Source organism: Microcaecilia unicolor, chromosome 9 (genome assembly GCF_901765095.1).
Source record: "Microcaecilia unicolor chromosome 9, aMicUni1.1, whole genome shotgun sequence".
Taxonomy (NCBI): domain Eukaryota; kingdom Metazoa; phylum Chordata; class Amphibia; order Gymnophiona; family Siphonopidae; genus Microcaecilia; species Microcaecilia unicolor.
This window is the reverse complement of record NC_044039.1, coordinates 178,065,956-178,092,878: the sequence shown is the minus strand read 5'-3', so window position 1 is coordinate 178,092,878 and position 26,923 is coordinate 178,065,956. Positions and strand designations below refer to the sequence as shown.

Here is a 26,923-nt window from a genome sequence, read left to right as displayed (position 1 = left end):
CTCATAAGAACATAATAGCAGTCATACTGGGGCAGACTGAGGGTCCATCTAGCCCAGTATCCTGCTTCCAAAAGTGGTCAATTGAGGCCACAAGTACCTGGTAGAATCCCAAATAGTAGCAAGATTGTTCCCTTGCACAAGCCATGAAAAATCACAAAGAGCTTGTTTGACCTATGAAAGGGATTTGCCAACACCAAGTAATGCAGAAGTACCCTGCGGACATTCAACTTATGCAGAGTCCGAGCGGATTCCAAAGTGTCTTTCTTGGGGAATGCTACAAAGGGAAACAACCGGATCCTGGTAAAGGGGGGGGGGGGGGGGGGTACCTTTGGAAGAAAGAATGGTGCCTTACTGATGAAGACATAGCTAACTGAGAAGAATAGATATGGATCCCTGTATGAGAGCGCTTGGAATTTGGAAATCCTTCTGGCCAGGGGGGGAAAAAAGCCACCATAAAGTTTATCTTCAAAGACAAATTCTTAAAAATGAGTGATTCAAGGGCTTGAATAGCAGTTTGGCAAGGGATAAGACAGCCAAGTTGAAATTCCAAGCAGGCATCACTTCCCACAGTCCTGATCTGCTTGACCCCACACCCTCAAGAAAAGAGCTACATCTGGTTGTGTTGCTAGAAGACTCACTGATGGACTCCCCTGAAACATGAAAGTGTCACAACCTGAACCTTCATATAATTAAAGTCAAGCCCAGCTCCAGACCTCGCTGCATAAAAGGTCAGGATTGAGGAGAGGTACATGTATAACAGAGATAACTGCTGCTCTGAGCACCAACCCTCAAAGGTCTCCTGTGTGCGGACATAGGCCAAGGAAGCAGACAAGCACTGCATTTTAACAGGGTTGTGACCACAGATGCCAAATAGTTCCTGAGTCTCAGGTGCTACCTTTCAAGGGCCAAACCGTAAATCAAGAGAGATCTGTATCTTCCATTAGCATCGACAGCCAAATTAGGTCCACATACAAAAGATGCCAGGGCTACCAGAATGACCACGAAGGGACGAGATACCACCTTTCAAAGCAGCCGGCAGATCAGGGGCCAAAGGGAAAAGTTGTACAGCAGTTCCACTCTCAGTCAAGCAGGAGCAGGGATTGATCCCTGCTAAGCCCTGGTCCTTTCTATGGCTGAAGAATAGTTGATATTGCTGCTGAGGTCATCAGGTTGAACTGAGGAGGACCCCAGTGGTCCACAAGGAACCGAAAGGCCAAAGGACTCAAACTCCAGCTTCCCTAGAGAGAAAATTCACTTGCATGTTGTCCACTCCTGCAATGTGGGCTACCAAAATTGCTGGTACATGACATTCTGCCCAGGAGCAAATCAGTTCCCATCTGTTTGTTGATATACACCACTATACAACTTTCTGATATCACTCATATCAGCTTCCCTTGAAGTGGTGGTTGGAACTAAAGAACAGCCAGACAGCTCTCGTTTTCAGGTGATTGATGCTCCAGGAAGTCTCCTGAGGCAACCAATATCCCTGACCCGCCTGATCTAGATAGCAATATCTTCAGCCCTCCAGATTCACATTGGTGGCGAGAACCACCTAGTCTGGAATACAAAGTGCAGGCCCCCTGAGAAAATGAATCAGAGAATTCCACCAGGCCAGGTAACTAAAGCTCTCTGCAAATGGAATCCTGATCTCAAACTACTCAAATATGGTGGACCAGTGGGACAACAGCACTCACTTAAGTCTCGTGGGCCCTCTCCCAGGAGACCACATCCAACATTGCTGCCATGAAGCTGAGGAGTTGCAGGTAGTCCCAAGCTCGAGATATGTCTGTGCACAAAATGCCCTCTTCTGGACCTGGAGCTTGTACAACTACTCCTGAGTGTGAGAACACCATCCCTTTGTTGATACAGTGGAACCTCAATATAATGCTATAATTGGGGTCCATAAAATATCATTGCGTTAAATGTGGGGTTGCATATAGCAGGGTCAACATGAACATAACTGAACCAAAAATTGATCCGTTGCAAAGAAGCTGTATGTAAAAAAACAAAACAAATGGAAGCCAAGACACAATCACATTATATGCAGGTTTGTATTGTTGAGGGGTGCGTTATATTGGTGTTCCACTGTATCTAATTGGACCCCAAAATACTCCAAACTCTGAGAAGGAATCAGGATGCTTGAGCAAGGAAACAACCTGAGAGGTTGCTTGAGTCTGGCTCAGAGTTGGCTCAAATCAGCTAATCGTCCAAGTATGGATGAACCCAAATGCCCTGCTTCCACAGATAAGCCACTAGAACCAACATGAGCTTGGAGAAGGTTCACAGATCTGTAACCAGATCATATAGAAGGGCCCAGTTCTTGCTCAACTTTTTCAAATGCAAGAAACGCTTCTGCTTGGAACAGACTGCAATGTGAAAACAGGCCTCCAAGAGATTTAAGGTGGTCAGAAATTCACAGGCAGGACTGCCATGATAATCAACCTTAAGGTCTTCATCTGAAAGCGCTGGACATAGAGCGATTGAGTGACCATCTTAAGATCCAGAATGGGCCCTAAAGAATCTCTCTTGGGAACTACAAATTAGATGAAATACTAGCCCTTGCCTAACTCCTGGCTCAGGACAGACTTCACCACTCCTAGATAGCACAAATGCTGAAGCGTGGACTTAACTGCCTGAGCTTTGTTGGGAGAACTACAGGGAACACCATAAAAGTGAAGACCAGCTTCAGCACTCTAAAGCATACACCTGCTGGACCACCTTAAACACCCACTGATCTGAAGTGATAATGACCCACTCCAAGTGGAACACAGAGAGATGACTTTACTCCTAAACCTCCACGGAAAAGGCCCACGCCTCCTTACTGGGCCTTTTTACAATGTTAGAGGGGTTGAAGCAGGCTCCCTGACTTCCTTGTATCTCAAAAAAGTGAAAACCCTTCAGAATGCGGGAAGCTGATGCTCTACAGAAAGCTAACTTGTTCTGCTGATAAAGCGAATGCTACATACCTGTAGAAGGTATTCTCCGAGGACAGCAGGCTGATTGTTCTCACTGATGGGTGACGTCCACGGCAGCCCCTCCAATCGGAAACTTCACTAGCAAAGGCCTTTGCTAGTCCTCGCGCGCCCATGCGCACCGCGCATGCGCGGCCGTCTTCCCGCCCGAACCGGCTCGTGTTCGTCAGTCCCATATGTAGCAAAACAAAGGCAAGGGAAGACACAACTCCAAAGGGGAGGCAGGCGGGTTTGTGAGAACAATCAGCCTGCTGTCCTCGGAGAATACCTTCTACAGGTATGTAGCATTCGCTTTCTCCGAGGACAAGCAGGCTGCTTGTTCTCACTGATGGGGTATCCCTAGCCCCCAGGCTCACTCAAAACAACAACCATGGTCAATAGGGCCTCGCAACGGCGAGGACATGACTGAGATTGACCTAAAAAATTTACCAACTAACTGAGAGTGCAGCCTGGAACAGAACAAACATGGGCCTAGGGGGGTGGAGTTGGATTCTAAACCCCGAACAGATTCTGAAGCACCGACTGCCCGAACCGACTGTCGCGTCGGGTATCCTGCTGCAGGCAGTAATGAGATGTGAATGTGTGGACAGATGACCACGTCGCAGCTTTGCAAATCTCTTCAATAGTGGCTGACTTCAAGTGGGCTACCGACGCTGCCATGGCTCTAACATTATGAGCCGTGACATGACCCTCAAGAGCCAGCCCAGCCTGGGCGTAAGTGAAGGAAATGCAATCTGCTAGCCAATTGGATATGGTGCGTTTTCCTACAGCCACTCCCCTCCTGTTGGGATCAAAAGAAACAAACAATTGGGCGGACTGTCTGTTGGGCTGTGTCCGCTCCAGATAGAAGGCCAATGCTCTCTTGCAGTCCAATGTGTGCAGCTGACGTTCAGCAGGGCAGGAATGAGGACGGGGAAAAAATGTTGGCAAGACAATTGACTGGTTCAGATGGAACTCCGACACGACCTTTGGCAAGAACTTAGGGTGAGTGCGGAGGACTACTCTGTTATGATGAAATTTGATGTAAGGGGCCTGGGCTACCAGGGCCTGAAGCTCACTGACTCTACGAGCTGAAGTAACTGCCACCAAGAAAATGACTTTCCAGGTCAAGTACTTCAGATGGCAGGAATTCAGTGGCTCAAAAGGAGGTTTCATCAGCTGGGTGAGAACGACATTGAGATCCCATGACACTGTAGGAGGCTTGACAGGGGGCTTTGACAAAAGCAAACCTCTCATGAAGCGAACAACTAAAGGCTGTCCTGAGATCGGCTTACCTTACACACGGTAATGGTATGCACTGATAGCACTAAGATGAACCCTTACAGAGTTGGTCTTGAGACCAGACTCAGACAAGTGCAGAAGGTATTCAAGCAGGGTCTGTGTAGGACAAGAGCGAGGATCTAGGGCCTTGCTGTCACACCAGACGGCAAACCTCCTCCATAAAAAGAAGTAACTCCTCTTAGTGGAATCTTTCCTGGAAGCAAGATGCGGGAGACACCCTCTGACAGACCCAAAGAGGCAAAGTCTACGCTCTCAACATCCAGGCCGTGAGAGCCAGGGACCGGAGGTTGGGATGCAGAAGCGCCCCTTCGTCCTGTGTGATGAGGGTCGGAAAACACTCCAATCTCCACGGTTCTTCGGAGGACAACTCCAGAAGAAGAGGGAACCAGACCTGACGCGGCCAAAAAGGAGCAATCAGAATCATGGTGCCTCGGTCTTGCTTGAGTTTCAACAAAGTCTTCCCCACCAGAGGTATGGGAGGATAAGCATACAGCAGACCCTCCCCCCAGTCCAGGAGGAAGGCATCCGATGCCAGTCTGCCGTGGGCCTGAAGCCTGGAACAGAACTGAGGGACTTTGTGGTTGGCTCGAGATGCGAAGAGATCTACCAAGGGGGTGCCCCACACCTGGAAGATCTGTCGCACTACACGGGAATTGAGCGACCACTCGTGAGGTTGCATAATCCTGCTCAACCTGTCGGCCAGACTGTTGTTTACGCCTGCCAGATATGTGGCTTGGAGCACCATGCCGTGACGGCGAGCCCAAAGCCACATGCTGACGGCTTCCTGACACAGGGGGCGAGATCCGGTGCCCCCCTGCTTCTTGACATAATACATGGCAACCTGGTTGTCTGTCTGAATTTGGATAATTTGGTGGGACAGCCAATCTCTGAAAGCCTTCAGAGCGTTCCAGATCGCTCGTAACTCCAGAAGATTGATCTGTAGATCGCGTTCCTGGAGGGACCAGCTTCCTTGGGTGTGAAGCCCATCGACATGAGCTCCCCATCCCAGGAGAGACGCATCCGTGGTCAGCACTTTTTGTGGCTAAGGAATTTGGAAAGGACGTCCCAGAGTCAAATTGGACCAAATCGTCCACCAATACAGGGATTTGAGAAAACTCGTGGACAGGTGGATCACGTCTTCTAGATCCCCAGCAGCCTGGAACCACTGGGAAGCTAGGGTCCATTGGGCAGATCTCATGTGAAGGCGGGCCATGGGAGTCACATGAACTGTGGAGGCCATGTGGCCCAACAATCTCAACATCTGCCGAGCTGTGATCTGCTGTGACGCTCGCACCCGCGAGACAAGGGACAACAAGTTGTTGGCTCTCGTCTCTGGGAGATAGGCGCGAGCCGTCCGAGAATCCAGCAGAGCTCCTATGAATTCGAGTTTCTGCACTGGGAGAAGATGGGACTTTGGATAATTTATCACAAACCCCAGTAGCTCCAGGAGGCGAATAGTCATCTGCATGCAGGGCTCCTGCCTCGGATGTGTTCTTCACCAGCCAATCGTCGAGATATGGGAACACGTGCACCCCCAGCCTGCGAAGCGCCGCTGCCACTACAGCCAAGCACTTTGTGAACACCCTGGGCGCAGAGGCGAGCCCAAAGGGTAGCACACAGTACTGGAAGTGACGTGTGCCCAGCTGAAATCGCAGATACTGTCTGTGAGCTGGCAGTATCGGGATGAGTGTATAGGCATCCTTCAAGTCCAGAGAGCATAGCCAATCGTTTTCCTGAATCATGGGAAGGAGGGTGCCCAGGGAAAGCATCCTGAACTTTTCTTTGACCAGATATTTGTTCAGGGCCCTTAGGTCTAGGATGGGACGCATCCCCCCTGTTTTCTTTTCCACAAGGAAGTACCTGGAATAGAATCCCAGCCCTTCTTGCCCGGATGGCACGGGCTCGACCGCATTGGCGCTGAGAAGGGCGGAGAGTTCCTCTGCAAGTACCTGCTTGTGCTGGAAGCTGTAAGACTGAGCTCCCGGTGGACAATTTGGAGGTTTTGAGGCCAAATTGAGGGTGTATCCTTGCCAGACTATTTGGAGAACCCACTGATCGGAGGTCATGAGAGGCCACCTTTGGTGAAAAGCTTTCAACCTCCCTCCTACTGGCAGGTCGCCCGGCACTGACACTTGGATGGCGGCTATGCTCTGCTGGAGCCAGTCAAAAGCTTGTCCCTTGCTTTTGCTGGGGAGCCGAGGGGCCTTGCTTAGCCTGGGCCGCAGGCTGTCGAGAAGGAGGATTGTACCTACGCTTGCCAGAAGAGTAAGGAACAGTCTTCCTTCCCCAAAAAAATCTTCTACCTGTAGCGGTAGAGGCTGAAGGCTGCCGGCGGGAGAACTTGTTGAATGCGGTGTCCCGCTGGTGGAGCTGCTCTACCACCTGTTCGACTTTCTCTCCAAAAATATTATCCGCACGGCAAGGCGAGTCCGCAATCCGCTGCTGGAGTCTATTCTCCAGGTCGGAGGCGCGCAGCCATGAGAGTCTGCGCATCACCACACCTTGAGCAGCGGCCCTGGACGCAACATCAAAGGTGTCATACACCCCTCTGGCCAGGAATTTTCTGCACGCCTTCAGCTCCCTGACCACCTCCTGAAAAAGCTTGGCTTGCTCAGGGGGGAGCGCATCCACCAAGCCCGCCAACTGCCGCACATTGTTCCGCATGTGTATGCTCGTGTAGAGCTGGTAAGACTGAATTTTGGCCACGAGCATAGAAGAATGGTAGGCCTTCCTCCCAAAGGAGTCCAAGGTTCTAGAGTCTTTGCCCGGGGGCGCCGAAGCATGCTCCCTAGAACTCTTGGCCTTCTTTAGGTCCAAATCCACAACTCCAGAGTCGTGAGGCAACTGAGTGCGCATCAGCTCTGGGTCCCCATGGATCCGGTACTGGGACTCGATCTTCTTGGGAATGTGGGGATTAGTTAATGGTTTGGTCCAGTTCGCCAGCAATGTCTTTTTGAGGACATGATGCATGGGTACAGTGGACGCTTCCTTAGGTGGAGAAGGATAGTCCAGGAGCTCAAACATTTCAGCCCTGGGCTCGTCCTCCACAACCACCGGGAAGGGGATGGCCGTAGACATCTCCCGGACAAAGGAAGCGAAAGACAGACCCTCAGACTCCTCGTCAGAGAAATATCTGATGTCTTCCTCTTCTTCCCACGAGGCCTCACCCTCGGTGTCAGACACAAGTTCACAAACCTGTGTCTGCAACCGTGCCCGGCTCGACTCCGTGGAACCACGGCCACAGTGGGAGCGTCGAGAGGTAGACTCCCTCGCCCGCACCGGCGAAGCTCCCTCCGCCGACGTAGTCGGGGAGCCTTCCTGGGAGGCAACCGCAGTCGGTACCGCACACGGTACCGACGCCGAAGACCTCACCCCGGGCGATGGGCCAGCCAGCGCCACGCTCGACGGTACCGGTGGCGCAAGCACCCCCGGTACCGGAGGGGTAGGGCGCAACAGCTCTCCCAGGATCTCTGGGAGAACGGCCCGGAGGCTCTCGTTCAGAGCGGCTGCAGAAAAAGGCATGGAGGTCGATGCAGGCGTCGACGTCAGAGTCTGTTCCGGGCGTGGAGGCTGTTCCGGGCTGTCCAGAGTGGAGCGCATCGACACCTCTTGGACAGAGGGTGAGCGGTCCTCTTGGTGCCGATGCCTGCTGGGTGCCGACTCCCTCGGCGACCCAGAGCTCTCGGTGCCGACGCGGGAAGGGGACCGGTGTCGATGCTTCTTCGACTTCTTGCGAAACATGTCACCACAGCTTCCCGGCACCGACGAGGAGGACGTAGAATCCAGCCGTCTCTTCCTCGGGGCCGAGACCGAAGGGGGTCGGTCTCAGGGGGGCTGTACCGCAGGAGCCCTCAGGGTAGGGGGAGACCCACCCGAAGGCTCACCGCCACCAGCAGGGGAATGGACAGCCCTCACCTGCACTCCAGACGAAGCACCACCGTCCGACGACATCAGCAGACGAGGTCCCGGTACCACCGACGTCGATACAGTCGTCCGATGTCTCAGCGCCGATGCAGAGGGCCGATGCCTCGATGCACTCGATGCACTGGCAGCCGAGGATGAAGGTCTGGACGCTGAAGACGTCGATGCACTCGATACCCCCGGTGCCGATGCCGACGAAGAGCCCGAGAATAAAATGTTCCACTGGGCTAACCTCGCTACCTGAGTCCGCTTTTGTAAAAGGGAACACAGACTACAAGCCTGAGGGCGGTGCCCAGCCCCCAGACACTGAAGACACGACGCGTGCCTGTCAGTGATCGAGATTACCCGGGCGCACTGGGTGCACTTCTTGAAGCCGCTGGAAGGCTTTGATGTCATGGGCGGAAAAATCACGCCGGCGAGATCAAAACTCGAAATGACGAAAATTGGCACCACAAAAATAAGGAGAAGAAAATTTCGACCGAGGCCTAACTGAGGCCTACCCCGACGACGAAAGAAAACTTACCGGGGCGAAAAGCTCGAAATACGGGAAGGGAAAAACCAAAAAGGGTCTTCCCGAACACTTTCTATCTCAGAAGAAACGAGTCGAAAACGACGCGCGAGGTCAACTTTCCGGGGCACGAACGGCGAAACACAACCGTACCAAGCGCGGACAAAAGAAGACTGACGAACATGAGCCGGTTCGGGCGGGAAGACGGCCGCGCATGGCGCGCGAGGACTAGCAAAGGCCTTTGCTAGTGAAGTTTCCGATTGGAGGGGCTGCCGTGGACGTCACCCATCAGTGAGAACAAGCAGCCTGCTTGTCCTCGGAGAACTAGCCTAATCCTTGGTCCAGGTCCCCGAAACCTCAGCCTTGCCTATCTTCAGAAAGACACTAAGGTCTAATATCCCCCAGATCTTTAATAATCTTGTTAAGATCCTCCCTGAACAAGTGCCCTCTAAAAGGGAGCATGACCAACTGAGATTTGGAAGCTGAATCCACTACATGCCACATCCACCCGCAGGCAACCACAACAGAGACCATGGAGCAGGAACCGATTCACACAAGTTCATAGAGCAGTGATGGTGAACCTTTCAGAGACCGAGTGCCCAAACAGCAACCCAAAATCTAATTATCACAAAGTGCAAACAGGGCAATTTACAGGTGTGCCCCTCCCCCTCATCCTCTCCTGTCCCCCCTCCACCTGCCTCCAAGTTCCAGGCCCTCCCTTCCTCCCAGTTCTAGGCCCCCTCCCTCCAAGTTCCAGGCCCTCCCTTCCTCCCAGTTCTAGGCCCCCTCCCTCCAAATTTTAAAAGTCATCTATCTTACCTTGTCGGGGTTAGGGCGGCAGCAGTGGTAAAAAGCATGCAGGCTCAGTACTTAGTTCAGTTTTCCCTTCTCGCTCAGCTCTGGTCCCGCCCTTGCGTAAACAGGAAATGAGGGCGGGACCAAAGCTGAGAGAGAGAGAGAGAAGGGAAAACTGAACTAAGCACCGAGTCAAGCCTGCATGCTGCCGCCCTAACCCCGATGAGGTAAAATAGATGACTTTTAAAATTCAGAGGGAGGGGGCCTAGAACTCGAAGGGAGGAGGGAACGAACTTCCGGTGGGTGAGGCGACGGTGCGCGTGCCAACAGAGAGGGCTCTATGTGCCCTCTCTGGCACGCGTGCCATAGGTTCGCCATCACTGTCAGAGGATATCAGTCAAAAAGGGCACTTCCTACTCTAGGCATGCCAACTCCAAGGAGGCAAGTAACTGCTAAATTCACTTTAAGAGCACTCTGGCCACATATTCAACAGCAATAGTGGCCACAGTCCTAAAGTCACTGCCCCCCCCCCCTTTTTTTTTTTGTTAAATTGTACAGCGCTGCGTAACCCTAGTAGCGCTATAGAAACGTCAAGTAGTAGTAGTAAAGAAACAGTTCCATCTTAAGGTCATGGGAATCCTTGAGGGATGGACTGCCCTCCACTGGGTTAGTATTTTTTTTGTAGCTGCCATCACCAACGCATCCACCTTAGGGAAACAAAAATTTCTCTTTATCCCCTTCATCAAGGGAATCAAGTCTGCCAAGTACCTCTAAGAAATCCATCTGAATCCTCCCACTCCGCAACCACCATCTTTTGAGAGGTATGGTGATGTGGAAAGGTTTTGGAAGACCTCTGCAGGCCTTTCATGCTGAAGTCCCCAGCCATATGTTGTACTGCAACAGGGTAAAGATCTGAAATGCTAGAGATCTGATCAGATAAGCAAGTTCCTCCCTGCAGAACTGCCTTTATCACAGAACTCCTCTTCCTCTTTGGAAGACAGCTCTGCTTCCTGAAAAGGGACTTCTGCCAAGATGAAGTCTTCTTCAGTCCCTTCATCTATAACTAGTTAAGTCCTCTGTTGCAGAGGCAGGTGGAGTATTAGGGTACAACTAGTTTGAGTCCTTGCTGGGATTCTAGCCAACTTAAGCTGGACTTCAAAATTGACCCTGGTTCCCTTGAGAACTCCTTCCAAGGCCTGTTTAAAACAGGAGATGAGGGACTGCAGTAGATGGGCCCCAGGTCTCCAAAGCAGGGTCCCCAAAAGGGGGAGGTGGGGGGGGGGGCAAAATTCTCCAAGGGGGGCCCGGCGCCGGGGTCTCTCTCGCTCTCCTGACGGGACCTGGGTGATCGTGTCCCGACAGGAACAGGAGAGAGAAAACTCCGGTGCCGGGCCACCCTTGGAGCCTGGGGAGGACCTAGAGAAACATACACAGCAGGCTGCTCTTCTTCACAGTCTGCCGCATTGCCTTCCCCTGCAGGCTGCTTTTCCCCTCAGGCCGTGCATGAGAGAAAAAGCAGCCAAAGGGAAGGCTACGCGGCAGAAGGAAGAGCAGCGCTGGAGGACAAACTCTTCTGCTGGCGGGGCCTTGGGATCCCCACCAGCCAAGGTACCTAACAGTTATGGTGGGTGGGCAGCAGCAGCGATTGGGGAGAGTGGGGTGGGGCGGCGGCGATCCTGGGGGGGGGGGGGGGGGGGGGGGAAGACACCTGGCAGCAACGATCCTGGGGGGGGGGGACCTGGCGGCGACAATCCTTTGGGGGGGGGGGGGGGGGACCTGGCAGCGACGATCCTGGCGGGAGGGGAACCCAGGTTGCAGCAGCCTTGCCCCGGGCCCAGCTCAGTCTCTTGGCGGCCCTGCTCCAAAAGGCCTCCAACCCCACCAGCAACTGCATTTCACCTAGCCATCAGGGATTTTGGTGGCCTGGTGCCAAAACTGATACCATTTCTGCCAAAATTGGATCCAGTACCAGAAATGCAGGAAACAGCTAACTGACCTCTACCTCTGGCACATCAGACATGCCCAGCAAAACTTCAAAACCTCTCGTGGCATCCACATAAAAAATGGGGCAGAATGAGCCAGCTGTGCTGCTAATGCACCAGCCCCAATATGCCCCACAGCAACCAATTTCTGGCATCTGTGCTGAACATTACGCCGAAAGCCTGGCTCCTTGCAGCTAAAATCAATTAAAAGTGACTCACCGCTCTCCAGGCCTGCTCTAATTAGGGGATTCTTCAGAGACGTGGAACTTCAAAGCTTCATCAGCAGGTCCATGGACCAGGCCCTGGGAGCAAAATTACCTGAATAAAGTTTGACCTCAAAGGCTGCAGGTCATGGGATGTAACCTGGCTAGACGGGCTAAGAAATCTAAGAAAGCTGTGGCACCATTCCAATTTGCACTATCTGCTGGAGGCAGAGAAATACTGAAGTGTTCCAGGCTGCAACACTTCCAAAATGGGTGACATCACTGAGAAAGTTCAGATTCTCAGCCTCCTATCTGCTGGTGGGGGGGGCAGGGGGGGGGGGAAATAACCTGTTAGATAGGACTAAATGCACACCTTGATACTAAATGCTCTTTAGGGAAAATATTTTTAAAAATTCACACAGAAATAAATACTACTGTAAGTAAAGAGTACTCTTAGTTTAGTAAAGGTCTAAAGATAAGCAAATCTAAGTGTCCACTGTGGTAGCAAATTCAGCACACCTGATGCATTTAAGAATATATTTAAAATGTATTCTCTACTTTTCTTCTCAGCTGCAATACACATTAAAAAAAACGTCTGAAAGATAGTGAAAGAAAGTGGGGGAAGAGGGTGACTGTTCTGTGCACATCACATTGTTTTGTTACCTTCCATGTTGCTGACTTAATGTTCACAGTACGCCCCCTGCTCGTCAGTGTGCACTTCATTCTGAGGAAAAAGTTCCTCTCTGTGTTTGGCTCTTTTCCTTTTTTCATAGAACCTAATAAAAGAAAAATCAGAGAAACCTGTTGAGCCAACAGGTGCTCAGATCATTTCCAGCCTAGTGAGATTTCACAAGACAATGTTAGGTAGCTAAGGAGACTTCAACTGTTTTTCATTATTTTAAGTTAGATTTTTTTTAAAAAATATGGCCATAAGTGATATATGCTCTTTCAACGATTATGTAGTGCATTTCTTGAATACAAAATAGGCACATTTATCGCTACATCAAGACTGCCAATCAACCAATAGGTAGCAGTTTATTTACATATAAAAATCTAACTCAAAAACTATCAAGCCTACATAACTGCTTTCAATAAAATATACTGACAATTTTACAATTAAAAAAAAAGTTATGGCCCGATATTAAAAAAAAAAAAAAGCAAAACTGAGCTCGTAAATTTGTGTCCTATTTTTAACCAAACTGAGGAGCTTAACCCCTTACAAAGCTGTGCAGCACTGCTGACACAGCCAATTCAAAGTGAATGAGCTGTGTTGGCAGTACCGCACTGCTAGCCACTAGCACGGATTTGTAAACAAGGACCTAAGTTTTTAGCTGAAAATTCATCTTAATTTAGAAGCTTAAAAGCTATGCTTATTTAGGCCTGCCACTGATTGGCCAGATATATAAGCCTAATTTAGGGGGTCTTTTACTAAGGTGCACTAGCATTTTTAGTTTGTGCTAAACGCTGAGATGCCCATTGTATTCCTATGGGCCTCTCAGCATTTTTAAATGAGCTAAAAGTGCTAGCACACCTTAATAAAAGACCCCCTTAGGTAGTTAACCAGTGCAACAACAACAACAACAAAAAAATCTGCGCTCCTGTCTTCTATACTTCTAAATTTAAGAGTGAAAATTTCAGTATTAAGAATTCAGCCCTAGTAAATTTTCTTAAAGGTCAATTTAAGAGCATAACTCTCAAAGTCAGAAGCATAATTTGTTCAATATCAAACCCTTAGCTTTTAAATAGGCAACTAAGTACTGTCACCCTTCTTTAATGAAGCTGCATTAGCAACAGCTGGTTCCTCACAGTAAAGCAGATGCCAAGAAATTCTTTTTCACAAAGAGGGTGGTCGTCTGGAATGCCCTCTTGAGGGAGGTGGTTTTGGAGACAAAAACAAAAATTGGTAACTGAATTCAAAAAGGTGTGGGATGAACACAGAGAAACCCTAATTAGAAAACGATTGATATAAAAAAACAAAGCTTAAATGACTGCATGCGTGCTGATGTGTCGAGTGGTGCTCAAAATGGTGACTCTATATGTGAGGAACTAAGGAAAGTGCTGGGCGGACTTCTACGGTCTGAGTCACGTATATCACAAAACAGGTTGGGATAGGCAGAAGTGGGCTTTGACAGTAATTCCAGTAGTTGGAACTTGAGGACAGTGCTGGGAGGACTTCTGTGGTCTATGTCTCAGAGCAGGATCAAGTATTTTATAATCACACTCGTTGGTTTAATTGTCATGTGTGACTGTTGGGAAAACTGGATGGACTGTTGAGGTGTTTATCTGCTGTCATCTATTATGTTATGTTACTATATGTTTTATGATTATCATGTTCTGCATCTTATACCACTTGGTTTTCCTCACCCATTTTATAGTGTGCTGTAGCACAATGCTTCATCGTAACTGGTATAATAAAATTTTCTCCAGAAGTTTGATCAGGCTGCACAGTATATACTCAGGGTAGTAACAATTTTCAACAACTCACAAGATACTTCTAGGTATCACACTACTGAACATCTTCTGTTCCTCTTCTCTGTACATGGAATGTTTGGCTTTGATAAACTCAGAAACAGGACAAATCAGAGCTCCCTGGAACATACTAGTTCCCAATCAGAAAATGTGCATAAGAAAGCAGTACCATATTTTAGAACTCCAGACTCTGCGGGAAGTATTTCAATGCAAATTACTATCCTCCAGTATCAGAAGGAAACTGTTGTAACTATAGTACTGTGAACGTGGGACAGACACATTAAAAGAACCATACTGAAATTTCTCTCACCATTCCTGTGTGTAAGCATTTCTCTCAATTCTTCCTGATCACATGGATGAGTAAAGTCAAATACACTGTGCCCAGTCAATTCAAACTGCAACAAAACAAGCAATTCATATTTAGCTCTACAGACATTTCGAAAATGTTGTGCTTATAAGTAGAGTAGAGAGAGATGGAAATTACCTGTGTAAGTCCCATACACTTATTGACATTTTCAGACAAGTAGATCATGTCTCCATCTTCAGTTAGTACCAAGACAAACCCTTCCAGGGCTTTTAGATAGAAGCTGTTCAGTTGTTTATCGAGTTCATTTTCAGTCTCCAGTTCATCTAGAAGAGCCCAGATTTTTAATTAAATGAAGGTCAATTTTTTTCTGATATCTTAAATTATGATAATCAGGCAATAGAAAATCTTCTATATAAAGATGAAATTATTCTTACCTCCTCCAAGGCAGCACAGGGGATGACAGATTGGAGGTGGGACTTCTCTACAACGTCCCTGTAGGTCTCCTCTATGTATGTACCTCTCTACCTCCCTCAGCACCTGTTCTTTGAGAGCTAGGAGCTCTTTGCATTGGGCACACACATAACTGCTCACCAACTGAGAGATAATCAGACATGTGATACTCAATGCAAAAGACTGGATAGCACCCCTCTCGCTGCTGGACTGCTGTCTCCATCTTAGTATTTTTGAGTTTTTCAATAATTTAAAACTTGCTAAGGTATTAAGGATATTAGTCTAATATAAAAAAAAGTCTTTAGCTTATATGGTCTATTGTGTAATTTATTTAGTGTTTTCTTCTTAGAAAGTAGTGAAATGTAATTAAAACTCTGTAAGAGCACTCCTCCCTTGTTATCCTAATTAGAATAACTGATTATAAATGAAGAGTTGTACTAGGGGTGGACGGGTTGGGGATTGAAGACTACACTAGGTCCTGCTGTGCCTGATAGAGGCTACCTGTTAATGATGTGGTACAAAGTTCAAGTTTTAAAACTAGGGGAGAAAGAGTATGGAGACTAGTTGATAGTTTGCTTTTTTTATATATTTTTTTATCATCAATAACCTACAATTCTTCCTTTAAACCCCAATCAGTTCCCAAAGCACAGAGCAAAACAATATTCACTTACCAGAGAAATGTCCTCTTCTCTCAGAACTTCTCAGAAAGAAAGTGGGACCTGTTTTTATAGTTTTGAATCTAAGGGAACTGCTTTAAACAGACCCTTTCAAGCTAACTCAGTAATCAGATTGCCCTTAATAACCTTTGCAAATATTCTACTTCCTCACATCTTTATTTTTATTGCATTTGTATCCCACATTCCCTCACCTATTTGCAGGCTCAATGTGGCTCACATAGATTAATAACATTGTCAATTCGGATAACAAATCAGGTTCAGTTAGTAATGTGTAGTGATTAGGAAGGGAAAAGAAGAAGGAGGAGAGTGAATAGTGAAGTTAGAGAAGGTCAGTGTTCATAATTGAGTGGACTGGTGAGGTGACTTAGTGGGGTTGTCATTCTCATTGTAGGCCCTAATGAAGAAGAATGCCTTCAGAGATTTCCGAAAGATGGTTGTTTCGTTGATTGCTTTCAGGTCTGTTGGTAATGCATTCCATAACTGTGTGCTCATGTAAGAGAAGGTAGAGGCATACATCAGCTTGTATTTAAGACCTTTGCACCTTGGGTAGTGCAAGTTGAGAAATCTGCAGGATGATCTTGTGGCGTTTCTGGGAGGTAGGTCTAAGAGGTTTAGCATGTAGATTGGTGCGTCTAGTGGATGATTTTGTGTACGATCGTGCAGATCTTGAACGCAATGCGTTCCTTAAGTGGAAGCCAGTGAAGTTTCTCTCAGAGGTTTTGCACTTTCATATTTAGTTTTCCCAAATATGAGTCTGGCGGCCGTATTCTGGGCAGTTTGGAGTTTGATTGTCTGTTCTTTGCACCCGACATACAGTGCATTGCATTAGTCCAAATGACTTATTACCATTGACTGTACCAGGATACGGAAGATGTATCTAGGGAAGTAAGGTTTTACTCTTGAGTTTCCACATGGTGTAGAACATCTCTTTCGTCGTGTTTTTCACATGGGAGTCAGTGACAGAACAAGGGACAAGGGCCATAAGCGACCCATATTGTGCCCACCAGAGATGAAGCCAGATTGGACACTGAGGGGTGGAGTAAAGCCCAATGCCCAAAGTCGTAGCAAGACCCAACATTCACAGACGAAGCAAGTCCATCAGGCAGGGACGGCATGAGTTCGCTCGGCATCCAGAAACGGAGCAAGGCCCAACAGAGCAAGGGTTGACATCAGATATGGAACAAGACACAGCCCCTAGACATGGAGCAATGTTCTACTGTCTTAGCTAGAGGAAGGCATAATATTGAGAGAGCAAGAGTCAACCCCAGAGATGGAGCAAGACTTAACACGCCAGAATGGAGCAAGTCTTAACATCCAGAGACAAACAAAGTTCGACCTCCCAAGACGGTGCAAGGCACGACCCCCAGAGATGGAGTAAAACTCGACCTGCAGAGAGAGAGAAAATTTTGACATACAAAGATGGAGCATGACTCAATATCCAGAGGCAAAGCCAGTCTCAACCTCCCGAGACTAGATCAGGCCCAACAACCAGAAACAAAGCTCAACATTTTGAGATGTAGCAAGGTTCGAAAAGAGACAGAGCAAGTCTCAACCTCCAGAACCCGAGCTAGTCTCAATGGCCAGGTATGGAGTACTAACCCAGCTGCTATATGGGCGCGGGCCTCATCACCCACCTGCTTAACACTACCACAATGGGGGTGAAGCACGACATTCAAAGAGGAAGAGAGAGACAGGGCGACACTCCACCTCCAGGGAAAGGACCAGCACCATCTGGGAAACGAGAAAACCGGGCCGACAATGGATCTGCCAAGAGGAAGTTATATCAACCTCCAGACAAGAATCAGAGCTGTCCAGAGGAGGGGAGCTCACCCTACCACCATGAAGATGCCGGATGCCTTCTACTAGACTGAACATGTGCGCCCACCTGACAGCCAGAGCTAAGACAGGAAGCTGTGTTCCACAGCAGGAGCAGGCCATCTGCTGAGGAGGAGGGATGCCACTGCCTAGGGGAAGAGGAGCCTGATACCTGCCTTCAAGCACCCACCCAGAAGGAACTGGCTGCGGGACATTGTAGAAAAAGGACAAGGCCAGGGGACAGCCCTCCTCATCTGGGAGAATGAAAGCGAAGAGCCGGAGGCAAAGAGAACAGCTATTGTGGCTGCTCAAGCCCCCTCTGGCCAAGGACTACAGCCATAACCAGAAAGCAGGCCATGGCCACCTGCTCAGACAGGGGGAGGAACAGAAAGGCTTCGAGAGAAAAGACGGAAACACAAAACTATTCCCCGGAGATACACAGGGAGGACCAAGGAGGCGAGCAACCCGGAAGCGGTAACTAGTCCCACTTAAGGACTGGCCAGAGGCCACCAGTGGAAGACACTCCAAATATGTTGGCCATGGAGACCTCCCTAGGGGCAATGGCACCATGAGTCCCCAAAGCGGAGAGAAGCCCCATACAGGGGAGGGGAAATCCCCAAAAGACAACAGCAAGTCCGAGAAGAGGCTATAGCCCCCTGAAAGGAGACGGACAACACAAGATACCCCGAGAGAGAACACCCTGGGAATCACTATAGGAGAACGGGAGCCCTGAGGAGTACCACAGGGATTCAAAATCCTCAAGAAGCTTATTCAGAGAAAAGACACAGGCTCAGAAACCGGGAGGTGGCAGAGGGGAACCAGGGGCCCCTCTAATGAACTGTGAATGGCCAAGGTCTACCGAGGAGGAAGAAATCTACCAAAGGGAAAAACAAGGCCGATGCATCAACGAACTGGTCCCCAGAAGAGCCACAGCCAGCTGATGTAACGGCCTGGAGACTAAAGAGGGTACTTGAGCCTAGTGTTGAAACTCTGGAGAAAATGAATCCCTGGAAGGCAGAAAAACCAGAACCCCGCCAAATAGACACCCATGTCCTAAAAAGATGACTAAGAAGCCCCAACACCTCCAAGACAACAGGAAAGAGGCGAGATCTGAACACAGCCTCCTCCAGCTCTCTGGGATTACCTGAAGAGAGAGATTTTTTTTTTTTTTAAATCAGCTGGTTGAGAGCAAGAGCCAAGAAAAGGTCAGACCAAGACCCGGCCGCTGCAGGCAACAACACTAAGTTGTACCTGAGGACCTCCCAGGCATAAAACCAGTCGAGGCCAGGGTACTACTGTCCTATGGCTAACCAAACTGCAAAAACTAGACGGAGACCCTCTCTCTAGCAGCGAGATTGGCTAACCAACTTTTTTTTTTTTTTAACACAAAAAAGCAGTGAGGAGGGCAACTTCCAGATGGGAGAACTTAGAACCAGGGAGTCAAAATCGCCCCAAACCTCACAACACAGCCAGTCCACTCTAACAGCCAAGGCAGACCTGGAAACCACATCCAAAAGGAGAACAAGCAAAAAACCTGCTGCATCTGCTCCCTGAGTAGACCAGACCTGGTGGTAACACTTCAGCCAGACAATAGAGATGTGCGCTCTGAGATGCAGTTCTTTCAAGATGGTGGAAAAAAGCGCACGATTAGAGTGGAGACAGCCATAGAAAACCGTTGCCAAAGAGTCCACAAAGCAACAGAGGCAGGTCCCCAGAACAAGCAAAACCCAGAAAAACCGCCAGTATAGGATGAAAAAGGAGAAGGCAGCAGCAGCAGCAGAAAGGTCTGTAGCGAAGAGAGACAGAGCTAGCAAAGAATGGTAGTACAGACACATGCTAGCTAGAGTATAACAAACCTCACAGGAACAATGCAGCCAACAGATTCACAGAACAGAATGATGCTTCTGTTTTTTTTTTTTTTTTTAAGAGGCAGGAGAATAAATTCCCAACACAGGTTCACCAGAAGACTCCCAAGGTGTGTGGGGGGGGGGGGTGGGGGGGGGGGGGGGGGGGGGGGGGACCTGGCACCACCAGGTGTACCCTGACAGGCCATCACAGTAGAGCCATGCCATAACCCCCAGTTTGACTAAGCCTGAGGGAACAGGCTAGGAGCAAGCACCAAACCAAAGCTGCACAGGATATGACCTTCCACCTGCTGAGATAGAAAGAATACTGAAAGTGAGGCTGCTGCACAGTATCCTTTAAGGCAGACCTCTGCATTCTCTATCTCCACCTGCTGGTAGAGGAACATAACCCACTAGTCTCTGGATTGATCTGTGAGACGAAAAGGAATATTATGCCTGAATTCCATCTTCAGTTCACAAGATCACATGTACATATACAGAGCTGTGAAGGAGGTCAGCCTTCCGAGCGGGACATTTAGGGCCCGCCAATAGCTCCATCCAGAACCCCCCCACAGCTCCGCACAGAACCACCACAGTTCTGCCCCAGCACAGCCTCCGTTTCCAGTGACAGCAAGAGACACCTTGTAAAACGTCATTTCCTGCTGCAGCAGGAGATGACGCTTAATGAAGGCATTTCCTGCTGTCCCTGGAAAGTGCAAACGGAGATGTTCAGCAGGAGATGCTGGCACTCTGGAGGGAGATGACACGCAAAAGCGGGAATGACTTAGCAGGTATGCATATACATACACCAGTTGGAAATTTAGCTGAACTAGAAAATACTACTGCTACAAAAGAAAAAAAAAAAAAGCCTTTTAGCAAGTTGATCTTTTATATGCACTCTTCAGCATGGTTTCTAGCAGTCGCATTCTTAAATTTATACTTACCAGCATCTAGTAGCTTCCTCAAGCGTAAATAGCTGATAGTCAGCCTCATAATGGAGGCTTTATCAAGGTGCGATGTCACATTATGAGGTAGAGGCAGTTGGTGCGAAAGTTCATAGAAAACCTCGGACTCCTTGCCTCTTCGATATCTAGCGGCATCTCTTGATTTCTCCTTTCGACGTTCTAAACTAATCCTGTGTGGAAAAAATAAAAAAAAAGTGAGTTTGCAAATCAGTGCATTTGTGAAGCTCTTTCCTAAAATAAGGCCACTGGCATAACTGTACATCTCCAAAAGAAAAGGGCTCTATTTTCATGACAGGTCTTCTGCTTCCCAGGCAGTTGGGGCTGAGGTTGCTACAGAGGCAGCACTACAACTACTAGGAGTGGGCAAGGCAATGTCATTGATTATGGGCTGGGGCTCTGTGTTCACATCAGGCTCCTGCAACTTACTACTACTGTTCAATGTTGTTTCTCGTTTGTTTTGTCTGAAGACAGGAAATTTCTTCCCTTCATTTTACAAACATATATGGTCAATCTAATAAGGTCATCTTCCACATGGTTGCTGTGTTCTAGGGTTCCTTGTATTCTCCAATACCCAATGCCTAGGCTGGAAAAATTCAACTCACAGATTTCCAGTTTTGCATATCAAGCAGCAAAAAATTGGTACACCCTCCCTTTAAAACTCAGATTAAAACCATATTATCTGAGATTTAGGGAACTGGTAAAGACTTTCTTGTTTCAGAAATTTTTAAAGTAACTATGCATGTTTTGATTTAGGTTTTCAACTTGTATGTCACTAGATATGGCTAGTTTTCTTATAATGTAATCCACATTGAGCTAAATTTTGATCTGTGGCGGAATATAACTTGTAATTTTAACTTTCCTCATGTCCTCTGATCTGAAATATTTACATCTAATCCTCCTTCTAGACAACAAAAGAAAAAGCCTACAGCAATCTGAATCAACCAGACCATCAGAGGATATTAGAACTAGAAGCTGCAAAGTGAATAACTACAATCTGAGAGCTAAATTTTATTTTTGACTATAACTAGTTTCAACAGAATAAGAATATATTAAAAATAAAATTCAACTCTCTCTGCATCACACAGACGTGCAAGTACAATCTACTACTGGAAGCATTTGATCTCCAAGACCTGGTCTGAATTTATGACTTTAAAAGGCCCACCTTCTCATACCTGTTTACTTAAAGCCTTTAATCATACAGTGCTGACCAGTAAACCTTTCTTTACTACATCCAAAGGTTGCTGATTCAGAGTTCTTTAGGACTGGTGTGCCACCTACTGAGCATTTGCTTAAGGAGTTTTTTTTTTTTTCAAGCAATTTACAATTATTAATCCAAGAAATAATCTCGACACAGCAATGACGAGAGTATTCATTTCTTTTTTTATATTGCTTAAGCGAATGCTACATACCTGTAGAAGGTATTCTCCGAGGACAGCAGGCTGATTGTTCTCACTGATGGGTTGACGTCCTCGGCAGCCCCCTCCATCGGAAAGTTTACTAGCAAAAGCCTTTGCTAGTCCTCGCGCGCCCATGCGCACTGCGCATGCGCAGCCGTCTTCCCGCCCAAAACCGGCTCGAGCCGGCCAGTCCAGTATGTAGCAAAACAATACACTTCAAGGGAAGACTCAACTCCAAAGGGGAGGCGGGCGGGTTTGTGAGAACAATCAGCCTGCTGTCCTCGGAGAATACCTTCTACAGGTATGTAGCATTCGCTTTCTCCGAGGACAAGCAGGCTGCTTGTTCTCACTGATGGGGTATCCCTAGCCCCCAGGCTCACTCAAAACAACAACCATGGTCAATTGGGCCTCGCAACGGCGAGGACATAACTGAGATTGACCTAAAAAATTTACCAACTAACTGAGAGTGTAGCCTGGAACAGAACAAACAGGGCCCTCGGGGGGTGGAGTTGGATCCTAAAGCCCAAACAGGTTCTGAAGAACTGACTGCCCGAACCGACTGTCGCGTCGGGTATCCTGCTGCAGGCAGTAATGAGATGTGAATGTGTGGACAGATGACCATGTCGCAGCTTTGCAAATTTCTTCAATGGAGGCTGACTTCAAGTGGGCTACCGACGCAGCCATGGCTCTAACATTATGAGCCGTGACATGACCCTCAAGAGCCAGCCCCGCCTGGGCGTAAGTGAAGGAAATGCAATCTGCTAGCCAATTGGATATGGTGCGTTTCCCTACAGCCACTCCCCTCCTATTGGGATCAAAAGAAACAAACAATTGGGCGGACTGTCTGTGGGGCTGTGTCCGCTCCAGGTAGAAGGCCAATGCTCTCTTGCAGTCCAATGTGTGCAGCTGACGTTCAGCAGGGCAGGAATGAGGACGGGGAAAGAATGTTGGCAAGACAATTGACTGGTTCAGATGGAACTCCGACACGACCTTTGGCAGAAACTTAGGGTGAGTGCGGAGGACTACTCTGTTGTGATGAAATTTGGTGTAAGGAGCCTGGGCTACCAGGGCCTGAAGCTCACTGACTCTACGAGCCGAAGTAACTGCCACCAAGAAAATGACCTTCCAGGTCAAGTACTTCGGATGGCAGGAATTCAGTGGCTCAAAAGGAGGTTTCATCAGCTGGGTGAGAACGACATTGAGATCCCATGACACTGTAGGAGGCTTGACAGGGGGCTTTGACAAAAGCAAACCTCTCATGAAGCGAACAACTAAAGGCTGTCCTGAGATCGGCTTACCTTCCACTTGGTAATGGTATGCACTGATTGCACTAAGGTGAACCCTTACGGAGTTAGTCTTAAGACCAGACTCAGACAAGTGCAGAAGGTATTCAAGCAGGGTCTGTGTAGGACAAGAGCGAGGATCTACGGCCTTGCTGTCACACCAGACGGCAAACCTCCTCCAATGAAAGAAGTAACTTCTCTTAGTGGAGTCTTTCCTGGAAGCAAGCAAGATGCGGGAGACACCCTCTGGCAGACCCAAAGAGGCAAAGTCTACGCCCTCAACATCCAGGCCGTGAGAGCCAGAGACTGGAGGTTGGGATGCAGAAGAGCCCCTTCGTCCTGCGTGATGAGGGTCGGAAAACACTCCAATCTCCACGGTTCTTCGGAGGATAACTCCAGAAGAAGAGGGAACCAGATCTGACGCGGCCAAAAAGGAGCAATCAGAATCATGGTGCCCCGGTCTTGCTTGAGTTTCAACAAAGTCTTCCCCACCAGCGGGATGGGAGGATAAGCATACAGCAGGCCCTCCCCCCAATCCAGGAGGAAGGCATCCGATGCCAGTCTGCCGTGGGCCTGAAGCCTGGAACAGAACTGAGGGACTTTGTGGTTCACTCGAGATGCGAAGAGATCTACCAAGGGGGTGCCCCACACCTGGAAGATCTGTCGTACCACACGGGAATTGAGCGACCACTCGTGAGGTTGCATAATCCTGCTCAACCTGTCGGCCAGACTGTTGTTTACGCCTGCCAGATATGTGGCTTGGAGCACCATGCCGTGCCGGCGAGCCCAGAGCCACATGCTGACGGCTTCCTGACACAGGGGGCGAGATCCGGTGCCCCCCTGCTTGTTGACATAGTACATGGCAACCTGGTTGTCTGTCTGAATTTGGATAATTTGGTGGGGCAGCCGATCTCTGAAAGCCTTCAGAGCGTTCCAGATCGCTCGTAACTCCAGAAGATTGATCTGCAGATCGCGTTCCTGGAGGGACCAGCTTCCTTGGGTGTGAAGCCCATCGACATGAGCTCCCCATCCCAGGAGGGACGCATCCGTTGTCAGCACTTTTTGTGGCTGAGGAATTTGGAAGGGACGTCCCAGAGTCAAATTGGAGCAAATGGTCCACCAATACAGGGATTTGAGAAAACTCGTGGACAGGTGGATCACGTCCTCTAGACCCCCAGCGGCCTGATACCACTGGGAGGCTAGGGTCCATTGAGCAGATCTCATGTGAAGGCGGGCCATGGGAGTCACATGAACTGTGGAGGCCATGTGGCCCAGCAATCTCAACATCTGCCGAGCTGTGATCTGCTGGGACGCTCGCACCCGCGAGACGAGGGACAACAAGTTGTTGGCCCTCGTCTCTGGGAGATAGGCGCGAGCCGTCCGAGAATCCAGCAGAGCTCCTATGAATTCGAGTCTCTGCACTGGGAGAAGGTGGGACTTTGGATAATTTATCACAAACCCCAGTAGCTCCAGTAGGCGAATAGTCATCTGCATGGACTGCAGGGCTCCTGCCTCGGATGTGTTCTTCACCAGCCAGTCGTCGAGGTATGGGAACACGTGCACCCCCAGCCTGCGAAGTGCCGCTGCTACCACAGCTAGGCACTTTGTGAACACCCTGGGCGCAGAGGCGAGCCCAAGGGTAGCACACAGTACTGGAAGTGGCGTGTGCCCAACTGAAATCGCAGATACTGTCTGTGAGCTGGCAGTATCGGGATGTGAGTGTAGGCATCCTTCAAGTCCAGAGAGCATAGCCAATCGTTTTGCTGAATCATGGGGAGAAGGGTGCCCAGGGAAAGCATCCTGAACTTTTCTTTTACGAGATATTTGTTCAGGGCCCTTAGGTCTAGGATGGGACGCATCCCCCCTGTTTTCTTTTCCACAAGGAAGTACCTGGAATAGAATCCCAGCCCTTCTTCCCCGGATGGCACGGGCTCGACCGCATTGGCGCTGAGAAGGGCGGAGAGTTCCTCTGCAAGTACCTTCTTGTGCTGGAAGCTGTAAGACTGAGCTCCCGGTGGACAATTTGGAGGTTTTGAGGCCAAATTGAGGGTGTATCCTTGCCGGACTATTTGCAGAACCCACTGATCGGAGATTATGAGAGGCCACCTTTGGTGAAAAGCTTTCAACGTCCCCCCGACCGGCAGGTCGCCCGGCACTGACACTTGGATGTCGGCTATGCTCTGCTGGAGCCAGTCAAAAGCTCGCCCCTTGCTTTTGCTGGGGAGCCGCGGGGCCTTGCTGAGGCGCACGCTGCTGACGAGAGCGAGCGCGCTGGGGCTTAGCCTGGGCCGCAGGCTGTCGGGAAGGAGGATTGTACCTACGCTTACCAGAAGCATAGGGAGCAGTCTTCTTTCCCCCGAAAAATCGTCTACCTGTAGAGGTAGAGGCTGAAGGCTGCCGGCGGGAGAACTTGTCGAATGCGGTGTCCCGCTGGTGGAGAGAATCTACCACCTGCTCGACTTTTTCTCCAAAAATGTTGTCCGCACGGCAAGGCGAGTCCGCAATCCGCTGCTGGAGTCTATTCTCCAGGTCGGCGGCACGCAGCCATGAGAGCCTGCGCATCACCACACCTTGAGCAGCGGCCCTGGACGCAACATCAAAAGTGTCATAAACTCCTCTGGCCAGGAATTTTCTGCACGCCTTCAGCTGCCTGACCACCTCCTGAAAAGGCTTGGCTTGCTCAGGGGGAAGAGCATCAACCAAGCCCGCCAACTGCCGCACATTGTTCCGCATGTGTATGCTCGTGTAGAGCTGGTAAGACTGGATCTTGGACACGAGCATAGAGGAATGGTAGGCCTTCCTCCCAAAGGAGTCTAAGGTTCTAGCGTCCTTGCCCGGGGGCGCCGAAGCATGTTCCCTAGAACTCTTAGCCTTCTTTAGGGCCAAATCCACAACTCCAGAGTCATGAGGCAACTGAGTGCGCATCAGCTCTGGGTCCCCATGGATCCGGTACTGGGACTCGATCTTCTTGGGAATGTGGGGGTTAGTTAATGGCTTGGTCCAGTTCGCAAGCAATGTCTTTTTCAGGACATGGTGCAAGGGAACAGTGGACGCTTCCTTAGGTGGAGAAGGATAGTCCAGGAGCTCAAACATTTCAGCCCTGGGCTCGTCCTCCACAACCACCGGGAAGGGGATGGCCGTAGACATCTCCCGGACAAAGGAGGCAAAAGACAGACTCTCGGGAGGAGAAAGCTGTCTCTCAGGAGAGGGAGTGGGATCAGACGGAAGACCCTCAGACTCCTCGTCAGAGAAATATCTGGGATCTTCCTCTTCCTCCCACGAGGCCTCACCCTCGGTGTCAGACACAAGTTCACGGACCTGTGTCTGCAACCTCGCCCTGCTCGACTCTGTGGAACCACGTCCACGATGGGGGCGTCGAGAGGAAGACTCCCTCGCCCGCATCGGCGAAGCTCCCTCCGCCGACGTAGTCGGGGAGCCCTCCTGGGAGGTGGCCGCGGTCGGTACCGCACGCGGTACCGACGTCGGGGACCTCAACCTGGGCGATGGGCCAGCCGGCGCCACGCTCGACGGTACCGGAGGCGCAAGCACCGCCGGTACCGGAGGGGTAGGGCGCAACAGCTCTCCCAGAATCTCTGGGAGAACGGCCCGGAGGCTCTCGTTTAGAATGGCTGCAGAAAAAGGCTGAGAGGTCGATGCAGGCGTCGATGTCAGAACCTGTTCCGGGTGAGGAGGCTGTTCCGGGCTGTCCAGAGTGGAGCGCATCGACACCTCCTGAACAGAGGGTGAGCGGTCCTCTCGGTGCCGATGCCTGCTGGGTGCCGAATCCCTCGGCGACCCAGAGCTCTCGGTGCCGACATGGGGAGGAGACCGGTGTCGATGCTTCTTCGACTTCTTCCGAAGCATGTCACCGGAGCTCCCCGGCACCGACGAGGAGGACGTAGAATCCATCCGTCGCTTCCTCGGGGCCGAGACCGAAGAGGGTCGATCCTGGGGGGGCTGTACTGCAGGAGCCCTCAGGGTAGGAGGAGACCCACCCGAAGGCTCACCGCCACCAGCAGGGGAATGGACAGCCCTCACCTGCACTCCTGACGAT

The 26,923-nt window shown here is 49.8% G+C and overlaps 1 protein-coding gene across 1 annotated transcript in view; it reads right to left on the bottom strand.

Moving 5' to 3' along the window:
* The window catches only part of HIF1A (hypoxia inducible factor 1 subunit alpha), a 121,250-nt gene that overhangs the window by 59,349 nt on the left and 34,978 nt on the right, over positions 1-26,923 (bottom strand). The window contains exons 2-5 of the mRNA XM_030214155.1: positions 20,169-20,359; positions 14,616-14,761; positions 14,442-14,526; positions 12,326-12,438 (exon numbers count right to left, since the gene is read on the bottom strand). Coding sequence (XP_030070015.1) covers positions 12,326-12,438; positions 14,442-14,526; positions 14,616-14,761; positions 20,169-20,359 — 535 coding nt within the window. The remainder of the gene's footprint in view (positions 1-12,325; positions 12,439-14,441; positions 14,527-14,615; positions 14,762-20,168; positions 20,360-26,923) is intronic.